General features: G+C 41.7%; 1 protein-coding gene across 6 annotated transcripts in view; it reads left to right on the top strand.

The window, feature by feature from the left end:
• LOC140714253 (rho GTPase-activating protein 22-like) overlaps positions 1 to 16,046 on the top strand; it is a 524,093-nt gene that overhangs the window by 404,885 nt on the left and 103,162 nt on the right. Inside the window, exon 1 of one of the 6 annotated variants that reach the window (XM_073025305.1) lies at positions 5,607 to 5,933. The exons of the other annotated variants lie outside the window; for them this stretch is intronic. Within the exon in view, the coding sequence (XP_072881406.1) occupies positions 5,882 to 5,933 (52 nt within the window). The 5' untranslated portion in view covers positions 5,607 to 5,881. Of the gene's footprint in view, positions 1 to 5,606; positions 5,934 to 16,046 lie in introns of those variants that run through there. 6 annotated transcript variants of the gene reach the window in all.

Below are 16,046 nucleotides of genomic sequence, written 5' to 3'. Positions count from 1 at the left end.
TTCTCAAACTTAAAAGTATTCAAAGACTCTGCTTCCACTGGCCTTTCAGGGAAGTGTCCAAAGGCTCACAGCCCTCTGAGAGAAAAGATTTTACTTCATCTCTGTCTTAAATAGGTGCTCTCTTATTTTTAAACAGCGAGTCCCAGCTATAGATTCTGCCATCAGTTAAAACATCCTCTCTATATCAAGATCTCTCTGCATCTTTTTGTGTTTCTCTAAGAAACCACAAAGATCAGGTCCATATCTACTGAAGTATAAAATGCTTATATTTTTAATTATTATTATTATTTTTAAATATGTTTTCTCAGCTCAAGCTGGTAAAACCTGAGGTTCAGGCATGGACAGCACACTCATTTGTCAATTGCTAGGAACTTTTGGACTGCTCTGGTTGTGTTTAGTATTGTGGCTTTCTGAAGATTTATATAGATATCGCTATGTAGCCATAATTGTTTACTGCTATTGTTTAATATACCCTGTTCATGTTCCAAGGTCTTTCAATTCCCTCTTTTAATTCATCATATTTCTGGTGTTTTTCGCTATTGATTTCAGTAAGGTGTGTGTGTTTGGAATGGCTATATCTATTAAGTAAGCTGTTCTTGCTCATTTATCCTATATTATTATATCTGGATGGTTATAGTGGATTGTCCTATCTGTAATAATAGATCAGTCGTAATATAACTTGTTGGATTCTGACTCTAAAACTGGATCAGGCTTATATTTATAGTAATGTTTGTATCCTTTTGTGAGTTTGTATTTTAAAACAAGACTTTGGAGAATGATGTTAATCACTTGATTGTGCCTGTGCAAGTAATCAGATTGAGTTAAACTGCTACAGGATCCTGTAATGTGTTGGATCTGTTTTTTCTAGGCATTTTCTGCATTTATCATCTTGAATTTGTTGGTCTTTTATTATGTATTTTTTGATACTTTTTTGTGTTAACCACCTGGTCCTGTATTGCTACAAGCAACCCTTCTGTTTCCAATTTTGAACCAGGTGTTTGACACTTCCTTGTCAACATCTAGTCTGGTCAGATCATGGAGATGTCTTCCATGGAGGGTCATAGAAACATAGAAAACCTACAGCACAATACAGGTCCTTTGGCCCATAATGCTGTGCTGAACACGTACTTACTTTAGAAATTACCTAGGGTTACCCATAGCCCTCTATTTTTCTGAGCTCCATATACCTATCCAGGAGTCTCTTAAAAGACCCTATCATATCCACCTCCACCACTGTTGCCGGCAGCCCGTTCCATGCATTCACCACTCTCTGCGTAAAAAACTTAACCCTGACATCTCCTCTATACCTACTTCCAAGCACCTTAAAACTGTGCCCTCTCATATCATGCTCTTCCATTAGTTAACTTTTTCTTCAACAGTGATCATTTCTTCATTTTTCTGGCTTGTGCTCTCAATTAAGTTTAGTGCTGAATACTTCTTATCAGAATTGCACATGATTGCGTGGAGTGCTGATTCCTGTTTTCATTGATGAAAATACATCCTTAGAGTTTTAACTGACGGTTGTGTAGATTGTTAATGCCTGTATTCCTCTTCCCCCTTTTGTCCTAGGTAGTGTTAATCTAAGCGCATTCAAGTGTACGTAATGTTTTATGAAATTTGTCATTTCAGTTCTTATTTTTCTTTGTAAATTTTCCAGATTGGCTTTGGACCAAGATATTATGCCTAAATAAACCACTAATGTAGATATAGCGAAAGTGTTTATTGCCTTTGTTATATTTTTGCTGTTGAGCTCTATTTGGCAGATTGTCTTAAAGCTTGAAATAAATTCTGTCAAAAGTTTTTTTCTTTATTGCACTATGATCTATTTTCTTTGCTTGTTGATATCCCAGATAATTATACGTTTCATATTCATGCATTGATCCTGCTGCTCTGCTTTGTATTCTGTCAGCTCTATTGCACCTTTCTTTATGTTTAATGTTCTGTATTTATCCAGTCCAAAGTTCATATTTATATCTTTCAAAAATAGCTCTACTATTTGAATTAATTGCTTTAGCTTTACTGATGAAGCAGCATATAATTTCAAATTATCCATGTATAGAAGGTGTGTTAAGGTATGGCTCATTTCATTGTTTCTGATTTGATACCCAATTTTCATCCAGTTCAGTAAATTAGACAGCGGGTTTAAAGCTAGACAGAACCACAGTGGACTTAGAGAGTCTCTCTGGAAAATGCCTCAGTTTATTTTGATAACAGTGGCTGTTCTTTTTTAGTTGTTAGTAGATCAGGCGATTATAGTACACTGATGCTTCATCAGATGTTGAAGGAATTTCACAAATATTGGGTGTAGTTTATATATTAACAACTTCTATTAACCATGAGTGTAGGACAGAATCAAATGCCATTTGGTAATCAATATAGTAACATAACATGAAAGATTCCTGCTTTTCTGCCAGGCTTGATTCAGAATTACAGAATCTGTTATCAGTTGTTCTTTACATCCTTGCATACCCTAGCAGTGTCCCTTCTGCTCTTCTGTATGTATATTGCAGTTATCTGAATGAGTGGCGATTAGTTGCGAGACACACGATGTTACAAGTTTATATATAGTTTGAGAACAAGTAATTGGAATAATAACAATAATAATAGTCAGTATATTAGATCAATATAATAATAATATAATAATAATTTTATTACTTTATCCAGTACCTTAAAGCAATTCCCTCACTTCACACTTGCCTATAACTTATTACCTATTCTCTTTCACTGTAACTTACAACCACCTCCATTACAATGAAGGGTTAGCAAGATGTCTCACCAAGGTTGCAACAGATGCGATGCTTTCTGTTACATTTGTGCCAAGTATTGTATACGCTTATATCTCAAAGACGGAGCATGACTCCTCTTATTAAGAAAGCCTATGAACTCTACTTTTGGTGTAAAATTGGTGACCTAGGCAAATCCTAGGCTCCGCACATTTGTTGCATTCCCATTTAGACATCTTCCCCACAAATCTTGGTGCTATCAGTGATGAGCATGGTGAAAGGTTTCAGCAGGACATTGCGGCCATGGAGAAACAGTATCAGGGCAACTGGAATCTATCATTGCTGGCTGATTATTGTTGGACACTTAAGCGAGAAGCTTCAGACACTGAGTACAAATGAAAATCATCAACAGAATATTTTTAGCTTAGTTGAACTATTACAAAGCATCAGCACTGTTACGAAATTAAACAGTTTATATTCAATAGAAGTTAATTTCTTGTTTCTCTAAATTCCTACGTGGTGCATTTAGTCTGAAATTATGTTTGTGTTCGGCTTCAAGCAGTCTATCATAATAAAAAAAACTCTGAAAAAATTTCAAAAAAATTTGTTTTCCTGTGATAGGGGCCAAGCTTGGGAAAATGGGACAAGTTTAGAGGGAACCTCTGCTGACATTGACTAGATGGGCCAAAGGGCCTGCTTCAGTGCTGTAGGAATCTATTCACGACTTCTCAGGCTCTCCAAGCCCTGTCAGGAAGTTTGCTGTCGTCACATAGTACTTAGCATTGGAAATACCAGTATGAATCATGGCATTCCTTACAAACATTGAGCTTTCTGTCCAATAAATTCTGCAGGCCTTGAAGCTACTAAAATGGTTCGGTGCTGGTCATGAATCACATGCATGGATTGCTGTGGCTCAAGACTGATGTCTCTTCTTTCCGCACACTGTTACTTGATCACTTGACACCAGGGAACTTACATATTTAAAAGATGAGAAGGAATTCTTTTATTGCACGCTAGTCCTTCTCTTTGTATCTTGACAAAATAAAATCCTGTATCTACATCGTAGCCTCGTAACCCCAAAATGCTTTAAAACAATTATGTACTTTTAGAAGGTTTTTCCAGGCAGTATTGTTAGTCTCTGTCACAGATGGGAAAAGTTTCTTCAGTTCTGAGAGGTGCTTATTAACAAGCCGCACCGTATTCTCTTGGCAATCCACTATGTAAGTTAGGTGGAGGAGGCTTAAGCAGCAGAGGAACAATCTTTGGAGTGTAGGGGTGGGGTGCAAACCAACACTGCACTCAGAGTGAGCTAATAACCCACAAAGGCCAGGTAAACAGTCATGGCCACTCACCTATCTTCCCCTCAGCTGGTCCCACCTATCACCTGCCAACTTGTACTCCTTCCCCCTCCACCACCTTCTGATTCTTCTTTCTCCCCCACCTTCTCCAGTCTTGAAGAAGGGTTTCGGCCCAAAACATCGACTTATTATTCCCTCCCATAGACACTGCCTGACCTGCAGAGTTCCTCCAGCGTTTTCTGTGTGTTGCTCAAGATTTCCAGCATCTGCAGAGTCTCTTGTGTTTACAACATGCCCAGTTATTGTTTGGGAGCTCAGTCACATGACATTCAGTAGTGGGCAAGGCCCAAGCCATCATGAGCTTCTGGACAGGCCTTAAAACAGTTGGGGAGGACAGCAGTCAATAGTGAGGCGTAGGGATTGGTGGGTTAGGGGCTTTGAGTCTTGGACAGACTGGGAATCTTTAGTTATGGGTTGTCATTAGTTTGAGTTATATAAGGTTGGAAGATAGGTGGATGGACACTGCATAAAGTCCCTAAATTTCACTAACGTTGTCTTTCTTTAAAATTACTTTGCATTGCACGCAGTGCCTCTGCAACACAATGCAGTTTCCAGTTAACACCCAGGTATCTAGTCCAGATGAAGCGTCTTAAGCCAAAATGTCGACTGTCCATTTCCTTCCATAGACGTTGTTTGACCCACCATATTCCTCCAGGGCCTTTGTGAGTGTTTCTCCAGATTTCCAGCAGCTGCAGTCTCTTGTGTCTCTTTCTAGCGAAAGGTTTCCGACTTTGCGGTGTAATGGTGGTGGGCAGGTCTCTCAGCCGCTCGGAAAATGTGAGACCCTATGGCCCGAATCGAATTTCTGGCATCCCTCATGGTCAGATGCAACTTGCAGCTTTTCACAGAGTTCTCTGTCCAATCAGAAGAGTTGATATTTGGACGGCTAACTACTGGTGACTGGCCAGTGCTGAACTCATTCATATCGCAGTGTGTTCAAGGAACAAAAAGCACAATTTCCTTGTCGACTGTAGTTTGCTCTGATGTGTGTAAAATGTGTGAAAACAGTCTCTTACTTTTAAGAGACTATCGTAAGAGTCTTTACTTTTAAGAGTCTAGCTTAGTACGCCAGGAAATGAAAGATATCATTTCCATCTTTCATAAGGAATATTACCTCCTAACCTCAGCCTGACATTCTCCGTTGTAGCATAATCATCTTATGAGGTCTATGTGAATATAGTCTCTCTATTCCCAGCAACTTTGGGATGCAAGACAGCTGAAGTATAAAAGACTCCAGCATACTTCTGTGTGACTGTGTGTGCCTGTATGTGTCTGTGTCTGTTATCTCTTCCTCCACAATTCTTCCTTTCCACCCACCTCACCCCCACAACAATCCTCATTAATTCTAACGAGCCTTTGCAATGGGAAACTGACCAGTAATTTTTTTTGTCTGCTTGAAGATGGATGTGGTGAAGGAGATGAGTGTGCGAGTTCCCCACCAGTGGGTCTGGTGTCTGGCATTCTACCCACACATATCTCCCAGCACAGACAGTGAGTAATGGAGAACGGCTGTGTGCCGATGATCTGTCTTCACAAAAATCATTTGGACTTCCCCAGTGTGACTTCTGATTTGAAAGGAGCAGGATTTACAGAGCACGCAGCTACTCCATGCTTCTCTGTTCTCACTACTCAGCTGGGATTGTTTTATCTGCTGTGACCTCTAGTTTGAAGATAGCATCGGATTGCCTCTGGACTGTCGATTTTGTCTCAGACTGTATCCTGTAGTACTAGAGCAGCAGAGACGAGAGAGAGAGAGAGACGACATCTATTGTGCCTTTGATATCTAGCAGATTCACAATAATGCCTTTCTTCTCTGGAAAATACATCAAGAAGAGAATAGGCTTCAATGGAGGTAAGCTTTTCTTTCTGAGGGCCGATTCAGTGCTTCTTAGAAATCTGAAATATTTTTATTGAATTCTTCATTAAACGGCAATGTGCAGTTTTGGAAAAGGAAATCTACAGTATATTAAAACCAGATCTCATTGACATGTGCAGCTTGCTTAGGGACTTTTAACTCTGTGAGGCTGCACTTAATAATTTGAAAAGGTTTTCAGTTTACTAATTATTTGTGGATACCTAAAGCTGGTTTCCAACAATGGTCAATGTTTCATTGAATCTATACTGGCACTCTATTATCCCTCTGTGTGCAGGGATATTGCAGTGCATTCCCAAAGTTACGACTGGCATCTACCTCTCTGGGCCCTTCAGAGGTATAGTACAACACTCAATCCAGGATGAAGTGGAACAGCCCGCTTTTTAAACATTGGGAAGATTACATTTCTGGATCCCAGCACATTGCCATGCCTCTCCCTGGTCACTCTGGGGCAGAGCCTGCGCCCACGTCATTGACAGTGAACTGGGTGGTTATTCTCCGCGGATGTTTTACTACATTAGAGCTGTGTGGCCACAATGGACCAGCTTTCTGCTTTTCCTGTCCGCCACAAAAACAGCCCACTACCACCTCCAAATACCCACGCCCGTGCTGGCCATACACCCATATACACTTACCTCAGGGTCTGAGCCCGAGCTGGCTGGAGGCCCAGAGATGGCCTGTCCTAGGCTGAGGGAACTGTCTACATGTGTGGGAGGAAAGGGGCCCGTTTTGCTGTTTTTCTTTTGTCACTGTTGTTCTGTTATTGTTTGTATGCTCGGCAAATACGGTGGGCATGTTACGTTGGCGCCAAAATGTGTGGCGACACTTGCTGCCCCCACCACATCATTGTGTTGGTTGTTAACACAAACAATGCATTTCACTCTAGGTGATGAATAAATGAATGAATGGCTCTATCGATGTTCTCCTGACTGCCTCCTCTATTCCTTCTACATCAACTCGAGCTCACCCTTTATCCTAAATGGCGCTGTCCCATTTGCCCACCCACCCCTCACTCTTACCTTGGCTCTCAGGCCAGGAGGACCACATTAGTTGCAAGATTCTTATCCCCTGTTATTATCCCTCAGCCCTGAACCTATCCATACAATGCCTTGCGAAACCTTCTGGGAATTCCCTTCTCCCCTCAGTTCCAGCCTCCCACGATTTCCTTTTCTCTACCAGAATTCTAATCAGAATCAGGTTTGTTGTCACTAGCATTAGTTGGGAAATTTGACCTTTTCCACTGCTCTAAGGCCTGAACTCCTGAGCCCTCCCTTTAGAGCTCTCTGCTCTCAATATCTGTCTTTATGACCATAACGAGAACGAATGGGATGGGTGCAGATGGACAAAAAGGTCCTCATGGCGACGAGGGGCCGAAAAGCTAGTTTCTGTGCTCCACAGCTCCATGCCTCCCGAGGCCACTGAAGGCCCCTTTTATTGGCCAACTCCTCGTTTAGTCAGAGGAGATGGAAAAGATTGCAGATACTTTCTGGTTCTGTGCAGAAAGAAGCTAAAGGAACGCTGGGTCGGGCAGCATCTGTGGAGGGAAATGAACAGTCAACATTTTGGATCAAGACCCTTCACCAGGACTGGAAAGCCCGATGAAGAATTGAATCAGAATCAGATCAGGTTCATTCCTGAAATGGTCTTGAAGAAGGGTCTTGGCCCGAAACGTCAACTGTCTATTCATTTCCATCGACGGTGCCTGACCTGCTGAGCTCCTCCGGCATTCTGTGCCCAGGTATACTATCATTGATGTATGTTATGAAATTTCTTGTTCTTTGGCAAAAGTACAGTGCAAAACAAAAATTACTGTAAGTTACAATAAATAACAAATAGTGTAAAAGAGGAATAGTGAGGTAGTGTTTATGAGTTCATGGACCATTCAGAAATCTGATGACGGAGCAGAGGAAGGTGTTCCTAAAATGTTAAGTGTGGGTCTTCAGACTCCTGTACCTCCAGCCTGATGGTGTTAATGAGAAGAGGGCATGTCCCACATGATCAGAGTCCTCAACGAAATCCTGACGAAGTGTCTTAACCCAAAATGTCAACTATTTATCTCTTTTTGTCACCTTTGTTACAATGCCAATTACTGACTGATAAATTAATACTATTGGTAAAGTTTTACCACCTCAAAGGGAGGAAATAATTTCAGGTGTGTTAAAGTGGTGGAATGCACCTGGGAGAGATCTCAGGCTTAACCTTACCTGCACTGTACCACCTGAATCAAGTTTGTGGACAATATTACTCGGGTCCTAGACTATGAGAGGGGAAAATTACTGCTTCTGTCTCGGAAAGGAGAAGTCAGGAACAGCTGTGGCATTGGCACCATTCAGGGCTGAGATATGAAGTATTGCTCTTTGGATGAGGGGCTCTACCTCAAGGAATTGTAGTCTTACAGGTCTTAGATGGAACAGGAAGGATATTCAACAGTTTCTATTACAGCGAAGCACCTGGTGTCCTGCTGTCGAAGTGCCCAGCTCTTTCCTTCAAGTCATTGAAATGGATGCAACTCACACAAAATACTGGAGGAACTCAGCAAGTCAGGCAACGTGCATGGGAATGAATAAACAGTTGATGTTACTGGCCGAGACCCTTCATCAGGACTGGAACAGAAGGGGGAAGAAGCTAGAGTAAAAAAGGTGGGCAGAAGAGAAGAAGGACAGCTCGAAGATGATAGATGTAACCAGGTGGATGGGAAAGGTAACAGGCTGGAGAGGAGAGTTGCCGATAGGAGAAAGGGAAGAAGGTGGAGCATCAGGGAGAGGTAAGAGGCTATAGTGTGGAATAGAAGAAGAGGGAAGGGGAAGGGAAAACATTTTTAACCAGAAGGAAAAATCGATGTTCATGCCATCAGGCTGGAGGCTGCCCAGATGGAATACGAGGTATTGCTCCTCCACCCTGAGAGGCCATAACTGACATGTCAGAACTGGAATGGGAATTGGAATTGAAATGGTTGGTTGGAATTCCACTTTTAACAGTTAGAGTGGAAATACTCGACAAAATGTTTCCCCAGTTTATGACATGTAGTGGGGGTCGCATTGGGAGCACTGGATACAATAGACAACCCCCAATAGATTTGCAGGTGAAGTGTTACCTCACTTGAAAGGACTGTTTGGGGCCCTGAAAGGGGGTGAGGGAGGGAGGAAGCATTTCTGTTGCTTGCGGGGAAATAGATGTGGATGTGTCCTTTAACAACCCCACCATATTGTGAAATATCTGCACCCCACCTCTTCAAAGCATAGCCACTTCCAATTCTCTGGCATGAACTTGCGCTGAACTGCAGCCGCAAAACAGCACATTTCCCATCATATAAAGCCAATGATAATAAGCAGCATGTGTATTCTGAAAATGGAGGAGTTGCATTTAAATACAGAGAATATCTTTGTGTGTAGAGTACCCAAGACTCACTTCCATCATCAGATGCAAAAGAGCATAACACTGGAAGTGTTATGAGTGAAATGTGCAAAGCTCACTGACATATTTACAGTCCTACTTGGGAATGTTAATTTTTTTGTAAAAGATTAGTTTACTCCCCCATTGACATTCTTCCTGTGCGAGTGCAATGGCAAATTCACACAACTCTCTCGAGTGTCATCAGGGAAGTCAGCGTATTTTTGAATGAATTACTTGTCATATATCAACAGTCTACATCTAGCATGAAGCACCAAAGTGTGGTCCAGACAAATAGCTTAGATGTTTTCATAAGGAAACAAGATGAATATGTGGGAGAAAAGGGGGAGGTGAAGGGTGAGCCGAGGGCGAGAGGGGAGCAGGCTGCTGTGAAGTAAAAATGCCGGCACAAACTACTTCTCTGAATGGTCAATTCTGAAGCAGCACAAGCCCTGCACTTCTGTGAATCACCCAGCCCGCTTTTCTGCTAGTGTTTCCTCTGCGATCAGAAACCGCAAAGCTTGTGGTGGATGTCCTTATTTCATTTCTTACTTTTGCTTAGGATACAAAAGAGACCATTCAGCCCATCAAGTCTGCGTTGGGTCACAGAGTATTTCCATCTTGGAGGGTAAACTAATGAACCAGGTTAGGGGATTGTTCATTATTGGCTGCTTGCATTAATTGCATCGAGGTGAGGGTATCAGCTCTTCTTGTAGATTCAGTTCCATTGGAACCAAAGTGATAAGGTGAATAAAACCTGTGGCCGATACTTACCCTGTGATCTAATACTGAGTTTTCCCCGTGTCATTTTCATTTCAGTTTTACTTCCTCTTTGGAAAGTGTCAGTGAGTTATTTCTCTGTTTCATTCAAAGGAGGCGTAGAAATGACTTCAGCAGCCGAGGACATTTTCCAATACTAACCCAAAGTCAGTTAACAACAACCCAGTGAGCAAAGTAGTGCAGTTGTGGTTCTCCCTTCTCTGACACAGGTGCTCTGCAACCAGCTAAAGCCCAGGAAGAAGCTTTAGTTCAGCAAGGAGTTAAATTGAGGAGCTATCTGCTTGCAGCTGATTGTATGCCACTCGCTGGAGTTATTTAAAGAACTTAAACTTTCCTGGCAAACATCCATCCCTCATTTATCCTAATGTGAATCCCCAGCCCCGTATCCTAATTCTGCCAGTGGTTCTTAGGATCCTGCCAATGGGGTGCACTGACAACACGGTCCAAGTTCCCAGAGTGGCTCTATCCCTAACTTACATCCTGTACAATTATAAACACAAAAGATCCTGCAGATGCTGGAAATCTAGGGTAAAACACACAAAATGCTGGAGGAAGTCAGCAGGTCAGGCAGCATCTATGGAGGAGAATACACAGTCAACATTTCAGGCCAAGACCCTTGGGATCCAGCCATTGTTTACAGAGAGGAAACCATAGACTGTAAGTTGTCATTATAGGCCAGACCGTAACAGGATAGCAGATTCCATCCCTTAGTGAACCAAAGGGGTTTTCATAAGATCTGATCAACTATGCCAGTTTTTAGAAAATTTCAAATGTTTTAAGGTTGAATTAAATCCATTTTCTCAGTAACAGATGTAGGATTTGAGGAGGTCTCAATGAATCATAGGCAAGCCTTCAGGGTTACTATGCCAGCCTCATAACTAGCATGTTGTCACACCCTACTCACTGGTCACAGCTCCTTGCATATGGGATCAGTAGAGAACCTTGCTTCTTGCAATGCCTTAGGTGACACTCTAATTGTATTAAATGATCTGCAAAGAAACAGGGCATTCAGCTCACCTGATGATCTCTGCCTCTACAAGTGGTTCCAAACAACTTTTCAGCTCACCCTATATTTTTTATCTCACTCTATCCAACCCTCCTTCTGTTCCTTTCTCCCCCAGGACTCTATCATCAGTAATCACCATTCAGAATCTTCAGTTTTCTAAGACATTTTCCCCTGAATACGTTTCTGAATTTATGAATGACTTCATTTATAATGCTGATTGGCCTGATATTTCCACATTCATTCCTTCAAACCCTTTTTAAGGCCCTTTACCAAGTGATTTGTTTACCAGAGGGAAAAAAAATGAACTGGCTGTTGATTCATGATTACTTCATCAGTGCTGATCAGAATGTCACTAAAGCAACTAGATTCATTGGGCCAATCTTCAAGGGATGCTTACTGGATCACATGAATTAAAAACCAAACCATGAACTTTTACTTGGGATCAGTGGGGTGAAAAACGAGGACAGGCCGATTGTAGTTTAAAAGTAAGGGGCTTCCCATTTAAGACAGGAAAGAGGCAAAATTACTTCTCTTTATGTATCTTTGGAAATCTTTTCCCTAAAGAGCATGCAAGAAGAGTTTTCAACTATTTTTGAGGTGGGGGGAGGGGGTGAAAGCTAGGCAGAGGGTTAGATATTATTGAATGGTAGATCAAGCTAGAGGGGCCGAGTGGTCTACTTCTGGTCCTAATTTGTACATTCATACTTTTGTATGAGAGCAGGCGGACTGGTAGTACTATCAATATCAACAAAAAGGTAGTAAATTTTGCCAATAATGAAATCTGGGAGCACTTTCAGAGAATTGGAAACAGAAGAGATTCTGCAGATGTTGGAAATCCTGAGGAACACACACAAAGTGCTGGAGGAAATAAGCAGCTCAGGTAGCATCTATGGAGAGGAATAAACAGTTGATGTTTATTGCTCTCCATAAATGCTGCCTGATCTGTTGAGTTCCTTCAGCACTTTGTGTGTGTTCCTCAGAGAATAGGAGCTTCCCAAAGGTGTTCTGAAATGAAGGCTCATAGTGGAATCAGGTTCCTAGAAACATCTCATGTTCAAAAACTCCTCAGTAATTCATTTTGGTATAAACTGTGCATCCAGGACAATGAAAATGGGGGCAAAAGTTCAGAAAAGAAATATTAACTTCAGCTTGAAGGTGGTTTAGTATTTTCGACTTCATAATGTCCAGATCAGTACTCCATCTTTCACACAGATGAAGCAGAATTTGTACTGTGGATGTAACTGTTGTAATAAGGCTTTTTGAGAACCGAAACTTCAAATGTCTATACAACTGATAAAAGACTAAATATACATCAAAGCCAGTAAATTGGTATGAAATTCAAAATATATTTAAATGCTACAAAGGCTGCCTAACCTTTGCAGCTTTTAAACATGTTTTCATGTAATGTTAGTGTACCAAAATGTGCCAATTTTTAATCCCCTTTGGCAAAATTAAGACTGTTTCTTTTATAAATTATTTGCTGTTTTCTGAGAATAAGAATGTTTATTAACAGCTTTAATTAGTCTGTGGCTGATTTATTCCAGATAATCCTCTAAAGAGTTCATTCAGAAATGTCAGCAAATGGAGGCTAATTTTGAGACATCATTGGCAATGATAGGAAGTACAAATGTATCCAAGCCAAGGAACATACGTCACTCATGACCTGTGAGGGTGTGTTTGAATGTATAAATGTTGTGCTAAGTTTACATCAGGGTCTGATTCAGACAACGATTGGACAAATAAAGGATGTTGTCCCTTTAACCTCTGGGACATGGCTGTTTGCCTAGACAGGAAGTTACTTCTATAATGGATCCCTCTCGAGCTGCATTCCGGACTGTCAGTCCTAAAATGGGGGCAGTTTCATTTGCAAGGCCAGTGATGTTGTGGGGGTGGAACTGGACTCTCTGACGGTGGTGTCTGAAAAGAGGATGCTGTCCAAGTTGCATGCCATCTTGGACAATGACTCCCATCCACTTCATAATGTACTGGTTAGGCACAGGAGTACGTTCAGCCAGAGACTCATTCCACTGAGATGCAACACTGAGCGTTATAGGAAGTCATTCCTGCCCGTGGCCATCAAACTTTACAACTCCTCCCTCGGAGTGTCAGACACCCTGAGCCAATAGGCTGGTCCGGGACTTATTTCCACTTGGAATATTTTACTTATTATTATTGAATTATTTATGGTTTTATATTGCTATATCTCTACACTGTTCTTGGTTGGTGCGACTGTAACAAAACCCAATTTCCCTCGGGATCAATAAAGTATGTCTATCTGTCTGAAAAGCCATCGCTGTATGTTGCGGGTGGGGCTGGGAACTTTGTAACCAGAACTTATTGACCCTTCAGCCATGGACCATCAGAGACACATCAGTGCTAGTCCTTTATTCACCTTACAAGTCCTCTCAGATTCTCTCTCTCACATCGCCACTTAACCGACCAACCCGCTGGTCATCTGGACGTAGGTGGAACCTGAACAGCTAGGGGAATCCATGCAGACACAGGAGGAAAATACAAACTCTACACAAACTCAGCTTGACAAGTCAGAACTGAACTAGGATTTTGTGAGCTGTGAAGTGACAACTCTAAAGTATGGCCCATATGGTCTGAAAGGGGAAATATGCAGTATACAGCAATTTACATATTTTAATATTACATCCAGAACTGCTGGCAATGCTTCTCCAGTAAAACAATGATGATCAAACAATGCACTAGAAATGTATTCACAAACCCAAAAGAACACAGTGTGGAAGTTTTAAAAATAGAGTAGGACTATTTTGAACACATTTCTAGATTCCGTTCAGAAATTTTTGCTTTTCGGCTCTCAGTGAGAAATTTGTTCACTGGTATTTTTTGTTCGGTGTAAAACTCCCCCGAATTTTGTCAGTAATACTATAACTCATGAAATGAATCTGCAATGAAATTTTGCATCATTGTTCATAAGATATGGTAGTCTTCTGCACACCTCTGTTCACTTGGACTCTTGTCAAGGAGAGTTTGTCTACTTTTCCTTCAGCCCACGTGAGCAAGCGTGGGGATCTGCCTGTAGTGTGGGGAGAAGGCAGGAAAATTGGGTTGAGAGGGATAATAAATCAGCCATGAACAAATGACAGAGCAGACTCGATAGGCCAAATAGCCCGACTCTTTCTCCTTATGGTTTATACACCCTTCCCAAAAGTAAAGGCACTCATTACATTCATGTCTTTATAGAGACCTCCTTGCAGCTTCTGTTAAGAGTAGCTGGAGCAGTGAGGTATTAGTTCCACTGGCTGTGCATGTCTCTGTGAAGCCAATGCACAAATAACACACCTCTTCTTCGCCTGCCTCTCCAGGTCACTCTGACACTCTGTGAGCATCGCTTCATTGTAACCCCATTCATTCGTTCGGTAGCAACACTCCCCAGCAACTGTAAGAGTGAGAACTGGCCGTGCTATAGTGTTACAACTATGAGATCTTGCTATACATCAATAAGGAACGTTGAACTGAAATCAGTAACTCCAGGTCTGGGCTGATGTCGCCCAGCTCCAGCGAGTCTTAATCTCTGATGATGTCCATGTGGAGTTTGCATTGTTCTCACAATAATCATGTTGGCTTCCTTCCTTTTCTCAAGGAGGTGTATGCTGGTAGGGTTACTCATAAAAAAAAGGGGAAAATTGATGGCGATGTTGAGTGAGTAGATTACAAGGAAAATTAATGGGGAGTGGGAATGCCTTGTAAACCAGCACAGGTTGTATGGGCCAAAGTGAGGAAATGTGGCAAGCTGTAAACTCAACACTGCTGTTTGCAATTGATTGATTCATATTGTATGCAGTTTTCACTGACACTACTTAAAATGCCGAAAAAGAGCAATTTCTAGATAAGTAAATCCGATTCTACTGAAAGGTGAAACACTCACTGTTTGCCTTTGTAAATCCCTTGTATTATTTTTATTTTAAGTTTCCAACACCTACTAACTTGCTTTTGGTTTTGTTCAGATCTATTATTAGTGCTAGGATATTTCTCAAGGATGTAATGCACAAACATTAATGCTCAAGGCCTTGAAACACGAACGAGATGTTATTCATTTTAGAGGCAACAGAAACACTTAGATAGATCATTGCATTACCACAATCGATAGGTTATTTCTACCATTGCCTGAATTATTAGCTACAGGATCAGCTTCCTGCTGGCTTTGGGCTATGTGACAATGTGAAGCAATCGATAATGGTTCAGTAGCCTGATCCTATTCACCACCAAATTCACCAAACCCACAGAGATCCCAGTGCCTTAAGATGGGCGAGAGTTAACCGTTCGGTGAGGAGCTATTTTGGCAGTTGGGAATGCAAAGATCGAGAGAGCGTAAAAGGCCAGAAGGCGGTGTGCGAGAGGGTTTGAGATGGGAGAAAGGTTCATCAGCGGGTGGGGTGGGGGGAATCATTGAGGAAGATATAGGCATGGAGATGGAGAATACAACATCATGCCAAGCTTTGGGCATAGGGGTAGGAAGGTGAGGCCGCTGCTGAGAACAGATCACCCGGCGTCAGAGAGGGGGATGTCATAAGGAGACAGCGGGGATTGTTATAATTAAACAGCCATCGTCGCTAGATGCAAGCACAAATTGTGTTGTGTCTCACTTTATGAAACTATCTCCCTAATGTGGGCAGAGTACCTGCCTACCAAATGTAGGCAGCATACCTACCAACCTAATTGTGGGCAGTGTACCTACTGACCTAATTATGGGCAGTTTAACTACTTACCTAATCTTCACAAGGTACAGGAGTGCAGCAGGAACATTCAAACAAATCAATCAGGGTGGAATTCATCCAATGATTGGTAACACCAAGCAGAACCACAGTCAAGTTTGACAAAAGCCTGTTGACACACTGTAACACGTAAAATAAATGTGAAATACCTTGGTGGAAGAAAAGATAACAAAG

The sequence above is a fragment of the Hemitrygon akajei genome, chromosome 21 (genome assembly GCF_048418815.1).
Source record: "Hemitrygon akajei chromosome 21, sHemAka1.3, whole genome shotgun sequence".
In the NCBI taxonomy this organism is placed as follows: Eukaryota; Metazoa; Chordata; class Chondrichthyes; order Myliobatiformes; family Dasyatidae; genus Hemitrygon; species Hemitrygon akajei.
This window is presented reverse-complemented; position numbering and strand designations above follow the sequence as displayed.